The sequence below is a fragment of the Alosa pseudoharengus genome, unplaced genomic scaffold (genome assembly GCF_046254945.1).
Source record: "Alosa pseudoharengus isolate Yale_2024_CS ecotype anadromous, Long Island Sound unplaced genomic scaffold, YU_APseudo_1.1 YU_APseudo_1.1_scf_21, whole genome shotgun sequence".
Taxonomy (NCBI): Eukaryota; Metazoa; Chordata; class Actinopteri; order Clupeiformes; family Clupeidae; genus Alosa; species Alosa pseudoharengus.
In genome coordinates this window covers 18,577,706-18,598,283 of record NW_027468674.1, presented here as the reverse complement: position 1 = coordinate 18,598,283, position 20,578 = coordinate 18,577,706, and the positions used below count along the sequence as shown (strand labels likewise).

The following is a 20,578-nucleotide window of genomic DNA, read 5'->3' as shown; positions in this document are numbered from 1 at the left end:
TAGCTCAACAAGTAGCGATGCACTCTTTGACATTGGAGACCGGGGTTCAATTCCTGCTCACTGCAACAATTTTTAAGGTGCATTTCTCACAGCTAAACCAAGCTAGATGGAGAGATACAGTATTTAGAGAGATAGGAGGTTGGGCTTGTGGAACTATAGGCTACATGGTCCTCGCTTTAGATTGGGGGGCTGCAAAATGTACTACAAATAGGTAAGAAAGGTCTTATAAGCGTATTAGTTATCCGCCTCTTTGTCTTATACACCATTAACAAGCATTAACAAGCTGCTTGTTAACACTTACAACTGTTAACAAATATGCTTGTAAGTAACTTAAAAGGCTGCTTATTAACACTTACAAGCTGCATGTTAACAGTTAGTTAATGTTATTAAAGGATAACAACAGTTAACTAACTGTTAGTAATGAATTGTTAACTGCTTATTATGCACTGTTAATACCTAATAAGCACATGTTATTCTAAAGCGTTACCCTGATTTCTTATATATGCATTGAGCCTAGTCGTAGACTAAATGAGAACTTTATTTTAAAAAATGTCTAGTCTCAGAGAAGGCTTAACCCATGTACAGGAAAACTGGCCAAGAGAGCATATGTAGACACTAGACTGCATATTTCTAGATCTAGATACAACATTAGCATATTTCTAGATCTAGATACATGATAGAGATGTAGTATATTTGTGGATGTCCAGTAACATATAGTATAACCATCTAGATTTTAGCTAGTCCTAGATCTGACTCTTCACATATTGAATGCATTCATTTAACAGATGCAGTTGTCTTTATGAAACTAACGTCAAATGATTTAACCATAAGGGATGAGAGACAGACATATTCCTAAGGAATAGTGTGTTCACTACACAGAATAGTGTGTTCACTACACAGAATAGTGTGTTCACTACACAGAATAGTGTGTTCACTACAAGAACCTATATTTGTGCCGGCCGGGCTCGTCGTTATGTGGGTCAACATTTTGGTGCTCGTGCTTGTTTTTCAGCCCAGCTGACCAGTGGGCGGTGTGCAGCTATTCTCAGACTGCTCTTAAAAAGAGCGCCCACCTCTGTGACACAAAAGCCCATTCAGTCTCAGTGGACGTCACTCAGACCATAGGCCAGATCATTCAACAACCCAAAAAAGTGGATTAAGCTAATGAGTGTGGTTGCCTCCCCAAATAGGTGCTTATGATGACGTGTTCATAGCAGCTGCACGCATTTGCTTTGACAGAAGCTAAAAAAGACAGTGGTGGAGCCTTGTCTTAGCCACATGTGAGAAAACACTGAGTCTGCTGAAAAAAACAAAAACACTCACTTTCCCTCTCAGTGATCATTCTCTGCACTCTTAAAACGAATGTGTTGAAAACAGCACAACTTGCGTTGTTTTTAACACATCTCTGTGTCCAGATAGGGACAACACAGTTTGTGTTTTATTTGTTACACACTATGTGTTGAAAATAACACAACTTGCGTTGTTTTTTTTAACACATGTCTGTGGCCAGATAGGGACAACACATTTGTTTTAAGAGTGCAGTCACTTTCCCTCTCAGTGATACTTCCCTGAATAGGGCCACTAGCTCCAGTCTACTCACGGAGGTCATATTCATGGAGAAGGCTGCTTTCATTAACATGGATAACAGCTAGTGTTTTTCCAGTGTTTTGTTCAGGTAGGGTGCAGTCAGGGTGCAATGCTATGGTCCTGGACTGGTTTGTCTGCCCATACAGAAATATTAAAACTGTTAAGAAAGACGAGGAGACAGAGAAAGAGAGAGAGAGAGAGAGAGAGAGAGAGAGAAAGAGAAAATGGGGGAAGTGAAGAAAAGGAAGAATAAGAAAGTTGGGAAACTACAGCAGATGAAAGAAAAGATTGATGTGTTTGTGAATGTGTGGGTTTGAGCTTGTGAATTACTGAGTGCAATACATACTTGTCTGTGAGTGTGTACATGTTTGTTTGTGTGTGTGTGTGGTGTGTGTGTGTGTGTGTGTGTGTGTGTCTGTGTGTGTGTGTGTGTGTGTCTGTGTGTGTGTGTGTGTGTGTGTGTGTGTGTGTGTGTGTGTGTGTGTGTGTGTGTGTGTGTGTGGGTGTGTGTGTGTGTGTGTGAATTGTACCTTTGCATGTGTGTGTGTGTATATATATAAGCAAGAGCATGTGTGTGTCTGAATGTGTATATTTGCGTATGCAGGTGTGTGTGTGTGTGTGTGTGTCCAACACAGTGGCCACTCTCTAAGATCCCACAGAGCAGATGTTTTTTTTCCCCCTGCGGCACTAAAGCACGGTCGTAAAACACCCGTTAGCCTCTTTTGTGCCTGCCTGCGTGAGGTGACACTCTGAACGGGGCCCTGGAGACAGCAAACTGCCACCCTGCCACTGACACCAGGGGCCCAAACACACCGACCCGGCCCCACAGAGATTTATCACCCCCCTGGCTCGTCCTGCCTCGTCCTGCCCCCTTCCACCCAGGCAGCTAGTAGTTCTATCCCCACTCCTCCAGCCACTGCCCCTGCCTACAGAGGTTTCATGCTCAGGGGTCTATGCTGTCTGGTCGTTCCTGGAGTGTGGTGGACAGGTGCTGGAGTGTCTTCAGCAGAAGGGCATGAATGGGAGCCAGTGAGACCTCATGTGCCACGTGAGCTCTCATATCTAAATCACCCCACCCCCCCCACCCCCCCAACCCCAGATGGCCAGGCTTTCCAATATTTGCATGAATGTTAATTAAATGCTGTAAATCATGGCAGGCTGTTATCCGTCTCCTCTTAATGTGCTTGCTCACTCACTCTCTCTCTCTCTCTCTTTCTCTTCCTCCCTCTCTCCCTCTATTTCTCTCTCTCTCCCTCTTTTCCTCTCTCTCTCTCACTCTCACTGCACACAAAAACAGTTTCACGTTCCTCTATCACTCATGAAGTATTCATTTTGATCAAATCTGACAGAGAATATGCATGCATGTCGACGTTCATTATGTACTTCACTAATGGAACAAAACAAGCATCCAAGATGAGACATCACAAATATGCTGACACAACTTTTGTGTGACAGCTTCCGTTTGTCCCTCGCAATCTCTACTCAGCCTAAAAACTTGGCCTTTTTTTTATTCAAGCAGCCCAAAAACTCCTTCACAAATTCAGTAACACAGCCTGTAATCAGCTCTGAAATGCTGATTTTCTAAAGGAGCACAACACTCAAGAGGCCTATCATGGTGGCTGATGAGAAAGGACCGTTTACGGATGGTGCTCCCAGACCTTGGCGGGCAGCCTTGATTTTGAAGTGAGCCCTGACGACAGCAGTCGCCGGTGTGTGTGTGTGTGTGTGTGTGTATGTTTGTGGCGCTTAGGTAGATTTCAAAAGCTCTCTTCCAAGGCCTCCTTAGCTCACACTCACACGCACACACACACACACACACAAACACACACACACACATACATCGACACACACACACACACATACATCGACACACACACAGCTCTCCAGCCTGTTTCCGTGCCAGCGAGGCTTTCTGCGGCTGAGTCTCGGAGTCCGGTGGCCGTGTTTGCTAATCAATGGGAACGATCTGAGTAAACAACGGGATGGATGAGGGACCAGCCCCAGCGGGACACTATCTGGCACCGATTGGCTATCTTGACTGTCCAGCGGCCAATCAGGGCAGCATGGAGATAATCTCTGTGTTGACCAGATTGGCCACACACACACACACACACACACACACACACACACAGTTGGGCTGCATTACTAGATGCCACACTGTAACAGATGCTCGTTATGAGCTATGCATTATCATATCTACATCTCTGTCAGTACATGTGTCAATCATATAGCGATTAGAACACCACTTAGTTAGGATTGTAGGTCGTTATGAGTCATTGGTGCTTGACAGTGCTAACAAAACAGATGGGTGGGATTCATACAGTGGGCGTAACATCAGATATAAGATAAGTCGATACAGAGTAATGTAAAGGGTAGGACTACATGTATGTGTAAGTAGATAGTGAGTGGATTGTTTCAGTTCTACAGTATATGGTCTTATGACATATATATGACTGCTTGTAAGACTATAAGACGACACTGAAACGATTGCATGTGCATAGGTTGTGTTGATTTTGTCTATGTGCTTACAGCTATACAGCGTCCAATAATGCAATGACATATGATGTACTCACACTCAAGTACGACCTGACCATGAAATGAAATTAGAGTACTTATATAGCAAGTACACACAATGCCAACTCAACTATACGGCAATGGCTTCCTCTCCCAGAATGCAATGCGGTGAAATGCCCTTCACTGTCAGTCTCCCTGAGCGAGTTGTATGACAGCAGGTAAGTGATCTGGATGCATATTGCAGAGGGGTGCGAGTGTCAGTGTCTCTCAGGGGGAGACGGCAGCCCACCTCTAGGTAGGACATGGAGACACTGTATTGCATGTCGTCGCTCGTCTCCTCGATGGCGCGGAAGAGATCGTTGAGCGTCTGCACGTAGATGCCCGGCTCTTTGTCCGTCCCCAACATGGTGTAGGTCTTCCCGCAACCTACACACACACACACACACACACACACACACACACACACACACACACACACACACACAAACATACACACACATGCAGATTAGAGAAGCCAGACAGACTAAAAGCTATCACAAAGTCAATGTCAGGTTAAAAAACACTAGAGCCACTTCCAAAATAGCTTACAGTAGCTAAGCTTGGCTATATTGAGCTGAACTTTAGTACTCCTCTCTCCCTCTCTTTCTTTCTTTCTCTCTCTCTTTCTCTCTCTCTCTCTTCCTCTCTCAGAGAGAGGACTTACGCTTGACCTAGGTGGACACCGCCAGGGATCAGACAGAGAAAACAACCAGGGGGTTAATTAGAAACGAGGGATGAGTAGACTAGTGCAGACATAAAGAAGAGGAGGAAAGGTAAGGACACAGGCGAGCGACAGAATGCAATAGGAATGGAATAGTTGAGTTACTCGTAATTTCCCTGTAATTTCCCAACTATTAGGGAATAGTTGATTTTACATTGATTTTGCAAAATTTCTTCAGCTATGAGGTTAATACACGGAGGCAGTTTATATGGTATTAAGATGGTTTTGTTTTTTAACCAAAACACTGTCTTGCGGTTTATACACGATGCGGCTCATACACAGGAAATTACTGTAGTGAGATATACAGTATGTATATTTATATCTCACTACAGTATAATTATAATTTAGGTGATGTGATCAATATGCTTTCATAAATCGCATTCCAGAAAGAACAGGATAATTTGACTACATCTTCTAATGGCCTTTACTACCAACCAATTAATAAAATATTGATATCAACGACAGTATCCAGTAATCGAGTAATCACTTGTTGGTGTGGCTGTTGTGCATGAAAGCAATGGTATTCCTCTAAGGTAAAGATTGAGTATATTCTTAAAGGGGGATGGGGATACGGGGGAAAGAACAGAGAGATGAGTATATGACAAAAAAATCCTTAAGACTGGGAAAAGAGAGGCTCTCCCTGGTGTCCAACCACAGGCCAACAGAGTGGACAGGACACAGCTGGAGGGTTCTTATGGCTCCTTATTTACCCAGAATGCCATAAAACCCACCCAGATAAACAGGCCTGGCCCTGACCGCTAGGCCTTTCACTAGCTGACCATCGGCTGACCAGTGCAAACAGCCACACACAAAACCCAGAGTCATATAATGCCATTGTCTACTTTCATAATATGTAACTTCCCAAATATTGATGTTAAATGTTAAAATGTACTGTAATTGTTACTTATGACCAGGAATGGTAGAAAATTGCACTTAAATGGGATCAAATTGTTCAAAGGTTATTATCGACTGTTGTACTATTTAAAAAAAAAACATTATTGATGTGTATTAAAGTAACAATATTTTGGAGGCGAGGCCAAATACTAGATGGTGTAAATTGAACGCAGATGAGAGGACTGTAGCCTGGACAGTGTAGCTGATGGGAAGCGTACCTGTGGGTCCGTAGGCAAACACAGTGGCGTTGTAGCCCGATATGAGGCCCTCGATCAGCCCTTTGGTGGTCGCTCTGTACACCTCCTCCTGCAGGAGCACAGACAGAAACATGAGCCAACCCAACATGGCAGCTCTGCGTCTGGCGTCTGACTCACTGCAGCGTGATGTATGTGTGTATGTATGTGTGTGTGTATGTGTGTGTGTGTGTGTGTGTGTGTGTGTGTGTGTGTGTGTGTGTGTGTGTGTGTGTGTGTGTCTGTGTCATGTGTGCACACGTGATGTGATGTCACGTTTCCGTGATGCAGGGGTGTCACGTAATATATGCAATACACAAAATACAAAACACACATACACATACACACACACACACATATACAAGCAGCACACAGATACTGTATGCAGTGCCTTCTACCATCTCTCATCTTTCGCTAAACACATCCCCGCCCACACACACACATACATACACACACACACACTCCAACAGTCACAAGAGATTCGGCTTCACAATATCACACCACGCTTCTATGCTCGGAAGGTTCCGGAATGTAGCAGCAGGTTCTGGCTGGCTCACCTGTGTGGCTGTGAAGTCGAAGGCCACGTCAAACATGTAGGTCTTCTCCCGCGAACGGTTGGCACGGAGAATGTCATCAGGGTCCTCCATGGGGTCCATTAACACCACCATCTAAAGAGAGAGAGAGAGAGAGAGAAAGAGAAGGAGAGAGAGAAGCAGAGAGAGAGAAAGAGAGAGAAGGAGAGAGAGAGAAAAATGAGAGAAAGAGGAGAGAGAGAGGAGAGAGAGAGAGAAAGAGAAGGAGAGATCAAGAGAGAGAGAGAGAAAGAGAGAGAAAGAGTAAGAAGGAGAGAGAGAGAAAGAGAAGGAGAGAGATAAGGAGAGAGAGAGAGAAAGAGAGAGAAAGAGAGAGAAAGAGTAAGAAGGAGAGAGAGAGAAAGAGAAGGAGAGAGAGAAAAAAGAGAGAGAAAGAGAAGAAGAGATAGAGAGAGCGAGACATTTTATTTTTCCAGAAATATTTCAACAGAGACATTTAGCAGGCATCCATTGCAGCAACAGATCACATCCATTAATCATAAAGACCAGAGTTCAAACTCAGCTACACAGCAGCAGGAAAGGAGCTTTTTGACGTCAATATCTATTCACATCCATATTCAAAAACACAGCCAGCTAATGCGCAGTCTTATTCAGAACACAAAAAGCTGTTATTTCCATCAATTATGGATTCTGGGGCCAGGAAGAGGGCAAAATGTATTCATTGTCACAGCAGGGGATTAATTTGACCACCCTCGCTCTCTCTCTCTCTCTCTTAAGGGTAAAAGTCAATACAAAGGAAGTCTCTCTCTCTCTTTTTTCTCTCTCTCTCTTTCCCTCTCTCTCATGTTTAAATGACTCTAACCCCGTGGTGCTTTTCAACTCAGTAGGCTGTAGGCAGACTAAAAGACTTCATTTTTGTCATTTTGTGGACGTGGATAACAAATAAAAGGAACTCTCAGGTGAAGCGCAAAAACAAGACTCAATGGGCAGGAAGGGTCCTGCCATCTCTCAGTGGATTGGGCCCTCATTCACCTTCTCATGGGCCAGGGGAAAAAGACCGGAATGGGGCAGATAATCACATAATCATCATCATCATCATCACCGGCTGCTATTAGCGTCTGTGGCTGCCGGTGTCTCGGCTTTCATTCAAAGGAGAGTTATACCGGAAGGGGGAGAGTGGCTATTATAGCAGAAAGGTCTTCCGATGACAGCAGGACGGTGGGGAATTAATGAATTGAGAGCTGAGCTGTGAGAGTAGGCCTATGCATGTGTGTGTGTGTGTGTGTGTGTTTGTGTGTTTGGGGCAGTATAGTTGTAGTAGAACTGAGGTCAATTTAAGAGGAAAAAACATTGAAAGATCACTGTGACCTAATGTATGTATGGCTTTTCTATGCATGTATGTCTGTGTGTGTGTGTGTGTGTGTGTGTGTGTGTGTGTGTGTGTGTGTGTGTGTGTGTGTGTGTGTGTGTGTGTGTGTGTGTGTGTGTGTGTGCGTGTGCGTGTGCGTGTGCGTGCGCACGCGCATTCAAGGAGGTCCAGTCCTGGTCCAGTCACCTCAGGCCAGGGTGAGCTAAAATCAGTTGGATGGTTGACTGAGAAGGCCAGAGGATCGCAGAGGTGGTTTTAAAAATAAGCACAAAAGCAAACAGGCAAACCAAGGGCCCTTTGTCAGTGTGTGTGTGAGTGTGTGTGTGTGTGTGTGTGTGTGTGTGTGTGTGTGTGTGTGTGTGTGTAGTACTCCCTCCCATGAGCTCTGAAGATGCCTCTTCCCCTCAAACACACACAGACACAGACAAACACACACACACACTTTTTGATAAGCCCATCGAGAACAAACACTCACATCGCCTCAGCTTTGAAGCCCCCACATTGAAATTCATGAGGAAGGATCTGACTTTTAAAACCACCCAGGCAAAAAACAAAGCCTCCAGAAAGGAGGACCATACGCAAACAAAAGGAAGTAGAGACAGAGAGAGAGAGATGAACTGAGAAAGACAGAGAGAAAGGTGGAGAGAGGGAGAGAGAGAGAGAGAGATGGAGAGAAAGAAGAGATGAAGAACAACAGGGAGATGGAGAGTTCGGAGGAAAACATCGGTCACTGGCAAGGACAGCTATTTCTCCTTTCACAAACAGAAATAGAAGAAACAGAAGACAAGAATTAGAATGGCACTCTAAATGAACTCTAAATGAACTCTAAATGAACTCTAAATGAACTCTAAATGTCACTCTTTTACACGCTGTTCAGCCACCGTGCTTGTCTCCGTCAAAAGACCAAAAGAGACCAAAGCAAGACACATGGGTGGAGGGGGACGCCATTGTCCACACGGAATCGTGGAAGGACACCAGGCAGCACGAAAAGGGGAACAACGACAGACACAAATGGTCCTTCTAGTTTTCCAAGACGGAACACACACACACACGGGCAAAAACAACCTAATTTATTCTCGTGTTTCTGTGGCGCAGTAGCAGGTCTAAGAATGGCTGGGCTGTTGAGAGCCCCGCGCATGGCAGCCCCACGTTGACACGGTGACGGCGGCTTTGTCTGGATATCTAGAAAGTTCCAATGGACTTCCAAGAACAGACAGGGTGCTTTGCTGGAAGCTTTGTCTGACTAACAATAGCAGCACACCACCACTAACCTCCACAGACATTTCTGTACATGCGTGGAGACATATGTGTGTGCACTCATAATGACACACACACACACACACACACACACACACACACACACACACACACACACACACACACAGAGAGAAAAGCACAGTACCAACACACACAGCAGAATTTGTACCCACATGAACACACTTAAACACACACACACCTACATACAAAAACCCACACAAAAATACATTCACGCAAAAGTCAAGCGCTAAAGGACACGCAAACGCGCACACACACACACACACACACACACACACACACACACACACACACACACACACACACACACACACACACACACACACACACACACACACACACACACACTGACATTGGCCTCACTTCTGTTCAGCCTGTGTCTACAGCAGGAGAGGATGAGACAGTCACCCTGGCAGCACACTCTGGTTGGCAGGCTAGCTATTATACTGAGTGTGTGTGTAGGTGTGTGTGGGTGTTTGCAAAAAGTCTGAGAATGATATGTTTAGTGTGATACACACACTAACAAGATGAATAGCCGACATGCATGAAGTAAGGTTTCAGTGTGATTATGTATGTAGGTGCCAGCATTGGCTGTGTGTATGTAGGCTTAAGCATTTGTGTGTGAATATGTTTGTGTGTGTGTGTGTGTGTGTGTGTGTGTATGTGAGTATGTTTGTGTTTGTTTGTGTGTGTATGTTTGTATGGTTGTGTGTGTGTGTGTGTGTGTGTGTGTGTGTGTGTGTGTGTGTGTGTGTGTGTGTGTGTGTATGTGAGCATGTTTGTGTTTGTTTGTGTGTGTATGTTTGTATGATTGTGTGTGTGTGTGTGTGTGTGTGTGTGTGTGTGTGTGTGTGTGCACCAGACTGCTGTGTCTGTGTTCTGGCCGTCCTGTGCCATCTGGCTCCTGCCCTCGCTGCGGTTCCCAACCTCGGGCTCAGGTGAGCCCCACCACCTGCCACTGGTCGTTCCGTGACGTACGCACTGGGCGCCCGCCGTGCCAGGAAACCGCCCTGGCACTGGGCCTGTAACGCATCAGCTGGGCAGGGCCATGCCCTGTGCCTCAAGCCAGGAACGGCATCACACAGTGGCACAGCGCGGCCGGGCATGAATGACCGTGGCCCTTGCTAATGCCCAATGCCTTGCTTAGCCAGGCATCACGTCACACCCGGGTGCCTCGTGACAGACTGGCACATGCATTGGGTCAGTGTGCCACCACAGGAGTAGAAGGAGATGGGCATATTATTCAATAATACGTAATATGGGCATATTATTCAATAATACGTAATGTGGGCATATTATTCAATAATACGTAATGTGGGCATATTATTCAATAATATGTAATATGGGCATATTATTCAATAATACATAATATGGGCATATCATCCAATAATACATAATATGGGCATATCATTCAATAATACGTAATGTGGGCATATCATTCAATAATATGTAATATGGGCATATTATTCAATAATACATAATATGGGCATATTATTCAATAATACATAATACGGGCATATCATTCAATAATACATAATATGGGCATATCATTCAATAATACATAATATGGGCATATCATTCAATAATACGTAATGTGGGCATATCATTCAATAATATGTAATATGGGCATATTATTCAATAATACATAATATGGGCATATTATTCAATAATACATAATACGGGCATATCATTCAATAATACATAATACGGGCATATCATTCAATAATACATAATATGGGCATATTATTCAATAATACATAATACGGGCATATCATTCAATAATACATAATATGGGCATATCATTCAATAATACATAATATGGGCATATCATTCAATAATACATAATATGGGCATATCATTCAATAATACGTAATGTGGGCATATTATTCAATAATACATAATATGGGCATATCATTCAATAATACGTAATGTGGGCCATTATATTAAAAGCTTTAAATATGCCAGTCTGGACAATAAAGCAACACAGTGGAGAGTGGAACTGCAATTCAATTCACTTGTGATGAAATGATCTGGATAATGAGGTCTCTTGTTTCGAAGATCTATTTTAATGATGGTAATATGTTGTTCATACAGTAGCATAGTTACATTATGGTATATAACATCCAATCATTTTTTCATCAGTTTCAATACAGGCCTGCAGAGTAGCCCTAGCAGACCATGATGCCACTATTCACTGCTATCTGGTCTCTCACAAACAATGTTACCTTCTTATCAATGTTATTCACAGTCATTTACAGCGATTTACTGTCTGAGGCCAATTTAACAGGGTGGTTGCCAATAGCCCATCTCATTGGACTATTCATTTCTAAGTCAGCAAGAATAACCTGCTAGTGATTGGTCAGGTATTCACATCTGTGAGTGAGAAGTAGTGCTTGTATCTCGCTATGTGTGGGTCAACCCTAGCTCCAGTCTGTATAATCATTACTGAATCTCACTCACAACCATCAGGGTTGTTTGCTTTGGCTTCGTTTCTATGGTCTCCTCAATAAACCCATCACACACACACACACACACACACACACACACACACACACACACACACACACACAAACCACACACACAAAACACACACACACACACTCACACACATAGAGCACATACAAGGCTCCCACAGACGTACAACCATGCACAGACACACTCACACACTCTCATACACATAAACAGTCATGCACACACACACACACACACACACACACACACACACACTCAGGCAGGATATCCTGTCAGCTGTGACCAGGCCTGTCCAGACTAGCTGGGTGGGCAGAAACATGAGTGACCACAGAGTGACCACCAGGTGACCGCTACCTCCAACGCTGTCATGGGAAATACACTCCTACGACTCACTCAACTCTCAGTAGAGACAGACACACACACACACACACACACACACACACACACACACACACACACACACACACACACACACACACACACACACACACACCACAGAAGCACAAACAAACACATACGTGAACACACACACACACACAAATATGGAGAGTATGTGGGACGTGGGGAGGACGTGTATCTCACATACACAATGTGAATAAAAGACTGAAGTGTCATCATGAATTTCGTTTTGGAGGAGGGTAATTGAAACTGACCTAATTAGATAACCAGAGAATGACTATTTCAGCGGAAAACACATTATTTAGATATGACACTCTCTGTTGCTCTGTCCATACTTAATTCACTTAGAATCAAATGTACAGTAGGTTAAAGATAGTCAAAATTCAAAGCAAACTACTTTAAACAACTGTTGCTAAAAACAGAGCACTATTAACATCCAGACATAAGACTCACAGTAGATAAGAAATGGCATAAAATGGAAACAAATATTAGAGCAGACATTACTCTGTTATCTGTGATCATGGAGCAAACACCGAGCCTGAGAGCGCTTTCCCCATCACAAGATAACATGGACTCCTTCAGCAAAATGTCTACTCTAATTTAACATCTACCTCTCTTCTTCCTTATCTCTCTATGTGTGCGTGTGTGTTTGTTTGTGTGTGTGTGTGTGTGTGTGTGTGTGTGTGTGTGTGTGCTTGGCATAACCTAATGCAGAGAGTCGTCAGCACAAATAATTTTTTTATTAATTCACTAATGGCTTAAAATACCATTACCGTTCATTTAACCAAAAACATACTTACATAACTAACCACTTTCCATTCGAATAACACCACCGATATGCACTCAAATAGAACACCCTCTACTAGGCAGAAAAAAACCGAAGCTGAAGCAGTGGTCAGTCAGCTGTGACCGAGCGGCTTCCCTCCTCTTTTCTCCTCCGGCCATGGGAGACCAGACGTGGACAACAAGAGTCGTGAAAATGGAGACGGAGAGGAAGAAAGGACAGGTGAGCAGGAATTTTCCCTCCTCCTCCGTCAGGGGGTGGTGGAGGGGAGCACTGCCTCAGGTTACTGACGGGGGCAGACTAAGGGAGGACGGGGGTGGGGTGGTGTAGGGTGGGGTGGTTGTGGTGGGGAGTAAGGCCAGGGTCTCCGTGTGGACGGCCAACTGATGCGTGACTGCAGGACAAAAGGGTGCAGGACAGGTGGAACTGGTCAGGTGTGCAGTTGTGTGGAGGTGGAGGACGGTCGTAGCCTGACGAGCCAGACCCACATTAAAATGTAGGGTCTGGGCCACACTGCTCAGTCCGAGGGGCGGGATAATTGGTTGTCTTTCAAATTCCCTCTGCACGCAATAGGACAGCGCTGAGTCCCATGCGTTTTCCCACCAGCGGAGCTAGTTGGCTAGTTCAAACTTTTGCCATCTTAAAACAAGCTTAACTCGTGTCACACTGTTGGCCAACAGCAACATCCATCTTCTTTGTTTTCAAGTAGCAGGGAATTCAAGCCAAACCGTTGCAACTCTGCCATCAATCATTATGTTACTGTAAGCCCGCCTAACGATTCTTGATTGGCCTGATAGAAGTTTAATTTTTCGAGCTCACAAGCCAACGGAGAGTTGCTAGACTAGTCCTGGAAGCAAATGTAATTTGCTGCCGCTAGGGTGCGTCTAGATTTCTAGGCTAGGGCATATGAATCCAATTCAAGAGATGGGGAAGTCGGGGGCGCTGTGGCGCAGCAGGCTACAGCGCTCATACCATGAATGGGTCCAAGCACCCACGGGGACACAGGTTTGAGTTGTGCCCTGTGGTCATGTCCCGAGTCCACCCCATCTCTCTCTCTCTCTCCCACTCACTTCCTGTCTGTCTTCACTGTCCTGTCCAAATAAAGGCAAAAAAAGCCCAAGAAATATACTTTAAAAAAAGAGATGGGGACGTCTGTGTGTGTGTTTGTGTGTGTGCATGTTAGTGTGTGTGTGTGTCTGTGTGTCTATGTGTGCATGTTTGTGTGTGTGTGTGTGTGTAGTAGCCCCAGGAAGGCCCTGATCTCCATTAATCCTGAATAACAACAACCCCAGCTGATGTGTGTCTGTCTGTGAGTGTGTGTGTGTGTGTACATAGACGTACGTGTGTAGGTGAGTGAGTGTGTGTGTGGGTGTGACCAGATGTCACCAGAGGCCTAGTTCTGACGGCCAATTCATGTGTAGCCTTAGAGGAAGCACAGCCTCAAAGCAAACAGCAACAGGAAAGAACTGACCGGCCCAAAATAGGACAGTAGAACTGTTAAGTATTTGTGACAGTCACTTGAACACTTTTTAAATTGTATTTCTTATTTACTTTAAGTTGCATCAACACTAACATTCATTGGCACACACTTTAATCGAGAAGCTCACTGGTAAGGGAGCAAACAACCTGAAGGCTGATGATTCAATAATCAAAATAATCAAAGTTAACAAGTAAAGTGAAAGTGAAGTACAGTTAAACAAAAAAGCAGAACTTAAATGAGTTTGAAGAGAGGGAGAAAACTTAAAGCATAGTTTGACCTGTGTAGGTGGCACTTCACAGCAAGCAGTACACACACACACACACACACACACACACACACACACACACACACACACACACACACACACACACACACACACACACACACCCTTTTGCTATTAGTTTACGGGATCAGAGGGTGTGAAATCAGACTGGTGAAGCATGGGTCTGTGACGAGCGGAGTGCGAAAATGAAAAAGGGCCTTCATCAAATATTGACGCCACAACACCATGTGCATCCCGGCCACACCACACCACACGACAGCCGGCTGGCACGACCACACCAAAAAAACAATTAGGGATATGGTGTTATATATGTAAACGAATTAGCGCGCTCAGTGGTTCTCGAAGGCATCCATGGTGACAGTGAATGTGTGTGTGTGTGTGTGTGTGTGTGTGTGTGTGTGTGTGAGGGTGGGCAAGGCGGTGTCGTTCAAGCCTTTGTGGATGACTGAGTTACCAATTAGCATGATAGTGTTATTATGGTCCTCCTACGGGACGATATTGTGAAGCACCCAACTGAGGAGACAACGGGGCGTCAAAGACCGATAGTTCAACACTTTGTGTACAGTGAGGGTTACCGTGACACTGCAGGTATCGACTCATTAAAAGGGCTATTTTTAGACTAGTCTAGGAGGCAACTTGATGAATTTTGCATCCAGTTTTGCATTGCAAAGTGGTACAGTGAAGGTTAGCTAGACTCTTTTTTTTGGTGCTGAGTGTAACTGTTTTCGCACATTTGAAAGATGCTGAACGTACGGTCGGCCTCACATTCCAGCACTTTATTCCAAAAAGAAACGATTTAACCAGTTCTAAACGGGACTAAGGAGAGCAAGCCACCACGACGGTTTCTCACAGACGATGGAAAAGTTCTAAAAGGATCTCAAGACTCAGAACGGCGGTTCTCTTTTCTTATATACACATTCACATATACATACAATTTGTAGCCGCTTTAAAAGTGAGGAACAATACAATAAAATTGCTGAATTGCAAAAAACAACAAAGCTTGTTGAAGAAGTCCCGCACACTGAATTCACCTGAGGAAGGTCTGTGTGACTGAAACTTTGTGGAATAAAGTATCTGCATGCGTAAAGGACAGTGTGCAGGACTACTTCAACAAGCATTACTGGTGACCTTTACCTTTTCCGACGCACCTGTCCCAAAAACGAGGTGTGCAAAAGCGCTTTTGAATTGAGTAAAAACATAGATAGATAGATAGATAGATAGATAGATAGATACTTTATTGATCCCCAAAGGGAAATTCAAGAACATAATCAAACATAGACAACATAGAAAGCAAAACGCCTTGCTTTGCGCATTTGTGCTTCAGTTGTATCGGATTTAAGAGAAAGAGAAGAAGAGAAGTTTTTTGTTTGTGTAGTATTGTGAAAGAATTTAATTCCACAGAGCCTGAGAGAGATACTCAACCCTGCTACTCTGGCCCTGGCCACGGTGCACTGGTGGCTGTTTGGGCAGTAACTCCAGCCCGAGTTGGGTGGCGTGTGCTGGGTGAGGTAGGGTGACACGAGGCCCCTGGCCCCTGGAGGTAAGAGAAGCTGGCCTGGAGCGGGCGCAGGGCTTACGGAAGGCTGTAAGCAGAGCTCCATCAGGTGGAACTGGGAGACAAGGGGACAGACAGCTGGGGTACACGCAAACCAGGGCAGATGTACGCACACGCACGCGCGCACGCACACACACACACACACACACACACACACACACACACACACACACACACACACACACACACACACACACACACACACACACACACACACACACACACACACACACACACACACACACACACACACACACACACAGAGAGAGAGAGAGGTTCATACACGCTGACCAATACCAAAGGTCAAGGGTTGTATGGCAACCAGTGGCCTGGACTCTAGCAGCATCTGCTGTCTTCTGATGCTGAGTGCAGCTGAGGTCAAGATACTAATGCCCATTCACACCATGTTCTTATTCCATTGACATTATGTTCTAGTGCCATTGTCATTGTGACCCAATGATGTAACACAGACACTTGATATGCACACTCTCTCTTTCACACACACACACACACAGACACAGTTCTGTACTCTCTCTCTCTCTCTCTCTCTCAGACTCTCAGACAGACACACACACACACACACACACACACACACACACACACACACACACACACACACACACACACACACACACACACACAAAAACACAAACACAAACACAAACACAAACACAAACACAAACACAAACACGCGCACACACACACACACACACACACACACACACACACACACACACACACACACACACACACACACACACACTAGCAGAAGCAGACCCGAGAGAGAGGCTGACTCACTCTTACTTGTTTCAGACCAGAACAGGTTTGGCCAAGGCCTCATGTCCAACGGAGGGAGAGAGAGAGGGGGAGAGTTGCTGAATTATTCAAAGAACTCATTGGCCATAGCTAGTCTTTTTCAGTTCTCAGAATACACACATACACACACACACACACACACACACACACACACACACACAAGGAAAAGAAAGTTGGGCCATTGTCACATATGCCAGGGAATGCAGGCCCTAATAGTACATGCACAAAAAACATCACCTGAGGGGAGTACATGTGCAGTTCAGCATTGGTCAGCAATCAGGTCAGTCTGAACTCAGTAACATGCCTGATACATGTAGTGCACAGAGCTACAACAAAGAGGAGTGCATTAGCACAATTGTGGAACCTTCAATTAGGGTTGAATAGTTGGATTCAAAAGATTCATCTCATTCTGATGTGAGTAATATGTGTGTGTGTGTATGTGTGTGTGTATGTGTGTGTGTGTGTGTGTGTGTGTGTGTGTGTGTGTGTGTGCATATGTGTGTGTGTGTGTGTGTGTGTGTGTGTGTGCGTGTGTGAGTGTGCATATGTGTGTGTGTGTGTGTGTGTGTGTGTGCATATGTGTGTGTGTGTGTGTGTGTGTGTGTGTGTTTGCTGATAATGACTCCCCACCCCACCTCCACCACCCCTGCTGCCATACACCATCCCTTCCTTGTCCTTTAATCTGTAACCCTTGGCAACAATGCAGTTCAGTTGCCATGGCAGCAGTGAGGTGGGTGCAGGCTGGCTACCGGGCACCTGTTGCCATTAGCATAATGGAGTTGGTGGGGGGGGGTGGGGGTGGTGTGGGTATGAAGGAGTCCCGCATGCCATCTGTGCATCCTATATGATGTGGAGGCGGGGTTGCTGGTGGAGGCAGGGGGACTATAAGCCACAACTCACGGTCTTGGGACAAGGACAAGAAGTCTCTCATCTGGGAACCAACACTTGGTCAGTTTCAACAGAGTGCTGAAGCAGGCTATAAAAAGTAAATGCTGTTTTGTTTTCAGACATGCACTGACCTCGAACATGTTCTGGGCGCGCCTGACACTACCAGCCCCCTAATACTAAGCTCGGGTGTTACCCAAGTTAGCATTTGCCTGAACACAAGTAATTACACGGAGGATTCAAAGCGAGGGAGTGGACGTGTTGACGTTTCTATCAAGTGTTGGTGTACTATTTGTCTGTTTAATCCCACAGTTTCTCAGTACAGGCAGGTGGAGGAGTCACCACTCTTATTTTGGGAGTGTTCATGAGTGTCTTTTTGCTAGTTTCTATCCCTATTTTTCGTCCTTTCCCGTCTACACTGTGGGCTAGATGAACTATCACTTTTGCGCCCACTTGAGGCGTATTTTCTTCGCAACATGCGCATAAAAGCATGCCGTGGTATGTACTAACAGGCCGCATTTAGGAAAAACTGCAGAGTGCCCGACCCGTCACAGGAGCTAAGATGCGCTTTTCCGCGTCATACATATGCATTCATAGGAGGGTCAGGGGTAAGAGGGAGTTTCGTGTAAAAAGATGTATGAAAACTGCCCATGAAAGCATACGTCTGTTTTGTGGTGAAATACCAAATTGCGGTTAAATGCGTCAGTAAGTGTTTAGTTGTGAGCAGTGCAAATTGCAGTAGGGGGTGGAGCAAGGCGCTGATTAGCCAATGAGCTACAGGGTATGATACATAGCACGTACAATGAAGAGTCACACCGTGCACCTTCCGCGGGTTGGCCATGGCACTGATAACGCTGCGTTCCCAAATCTGCCCCTGAGAGTCTCAGCTGAACGTACCGCTCCCGTTACATGATTCTTCAAGTTTGCTGCGCGCCGTCATTTGCCACACGATCGGAAGCTCTGCTCTGTGCGGTTGAAACTAAATCTTTTCAACCGCGTCAGCAGCCTCCTGTTAGGCTGAGGTCATTAGCCCTGGAGAACGCCAGGCTGAAGGTGCTCTGAAGATGAGGCAAGTGAATTACTCTGGGATACTGTGGCAGTGCAATTAATCAAATGAATCGATTAATCACCAATTATGACTATAATCGCAATTATGATTTTTGTCAAAATCAAGCAGCCCTACAGGATACAACAGGAAGCTCATATCCACATGCAGGGAACACAGCAGCAGTCTTGTGACTCACAGACAAAAAGGGAAATCTCAGAACGTAAGGGATGTTTCTGCTGGGGTACACTTTTCCACTGTCTCAAATTTGTCTTGTTTTTTTCTTGTTTACGTAACACTCCCTGTATCCAGCTTTGATTGACTGATACTGATCCATCCATCCATCCATATATACATCCATCCATCCATACATCCAAGAGGGACATTTTGGCCAAGTATCTGTACTTTCAAGCTGGATCAGTTACACACCAACAAAGTGGTGTGGTGGCTTATTTTACTTAAAGAATACAAACTCCAAAGAATTCCAAACAACGTAGATGAATACTGCAGATGATGGTTTTAATGCATTCCAGAGCATTGGTTCGCGAAGCAAGCTGCTTCTGACTTTCTGTATGGTTCTTATACCTTCTCATGTCGTCACTTGTTTGTGTGAACTCAGAATAGAAAATATCTCCTGTGTCGTCTTTTACCACATTAGGAAGTACATACAGTATGTGCCTAGGTATTTTTCTTCTAATGACCTCTGATCCTGCTGAACAGCCGCTGAGGCTATCTCTCTTAGGCATACATGTCCTTATACGTAAACTCCTGGCCCCTAAGCATGTGTATGCCTTAGCTATAATTACCCCTGCTGTTTCACCACATGGACTAATGACAGTTATCACTGTGAATATGTTTTCATAAAACTACTGCGTAATAATATGAATAATAAGACTATCTTTTCATAAAGCTACATAACTAAATAAAACGACCACAGTGGCTCTACATCTAAAGCATCATCGCTTATGACACCACATTCATTAGGGTATGACTCGGCAAAAAATAAATCTCTGCTCTTTCAGGATATGTTTCAACTGGCTGTCCCACTTGGTGCCTGGTATCCTCCAGAGTGGAGACTCACCGCAGCTCTCTCACCTAGTGAGGGTGGCACGGCACGGGCACACACCGCTGAGTGAGTTGGCCCTTGGCTCTGCCAGCTCATTGTGCCCTCCCCCACAGAGTGCACACACACACACACACACACACACACACACACACACACACGTATACAATGGAAAGGTGACATAACTGGCAACTTAGGTGGTGGACAACACCAGCTTCCGCCACATGAAAAATTAATAAACAAACAAATAGTTGGATATAATCATCAAATTCATCAAAGGCTTTGACAGAGGGGGTGAGTTTGGAATGGCGTCACCAAAAGGGGTATCGTAGCACATCTTTGATGTGACACATTAGCCGCAGGGTCCTGATGCTCACCATGTATAAGCCCACCCCCCAAAAGCCACCTGCCAACCAAACTGAATCCTCCTGCCAAGCATGCCCCCTCTCCCCCTCTCCCCCTCGCTCGCCTTCACCCAGCCTAGCGGGCATCTCCTGTTTCAGGGGCAGAGTGGCTTTGTGGCAGCGAGGCATACCTGATACCAGGGTGCCTGGTTGCACTGCAGCCTCACAGAGCAGACCTCAACCCTCACCTCCACCTCCATCCATCCCTCCATCCATCCATCCGTCCA

General features: G+C 45.1%; 1 protein-coding gene across 1 annotated transcript in view; it reads right to left on the bottom strand.

Annotated features, from left to right (window-relative positions):
• kif19 (kinesin family member 19) overlaps positions 1–20,578 on the bottom strand; it is a 53,726-nt gene that overhangs the window by 14,164 nt on the left and 18,984 nt on the right. Inside the window, exons 3-5 of the mRNA XM_076298927.1 lie at positions 6,546–6,656; positions 5,974–6,061; positions 4,391–4,527 (exon numbers count right to left, since the gene is read on the bottom strand). Of these exons, the coding sequence (XP_076155042.1) occupies positions 4,391–4,527; positions 5,974–6,061; positions 6,546–6,656 (336 nt within the window). The remainder of the gene's footprint in view (positions 1–4,390; positions 4,528–5,973; positions 6,062–6,545; positions 6,657–20,578) is intronic.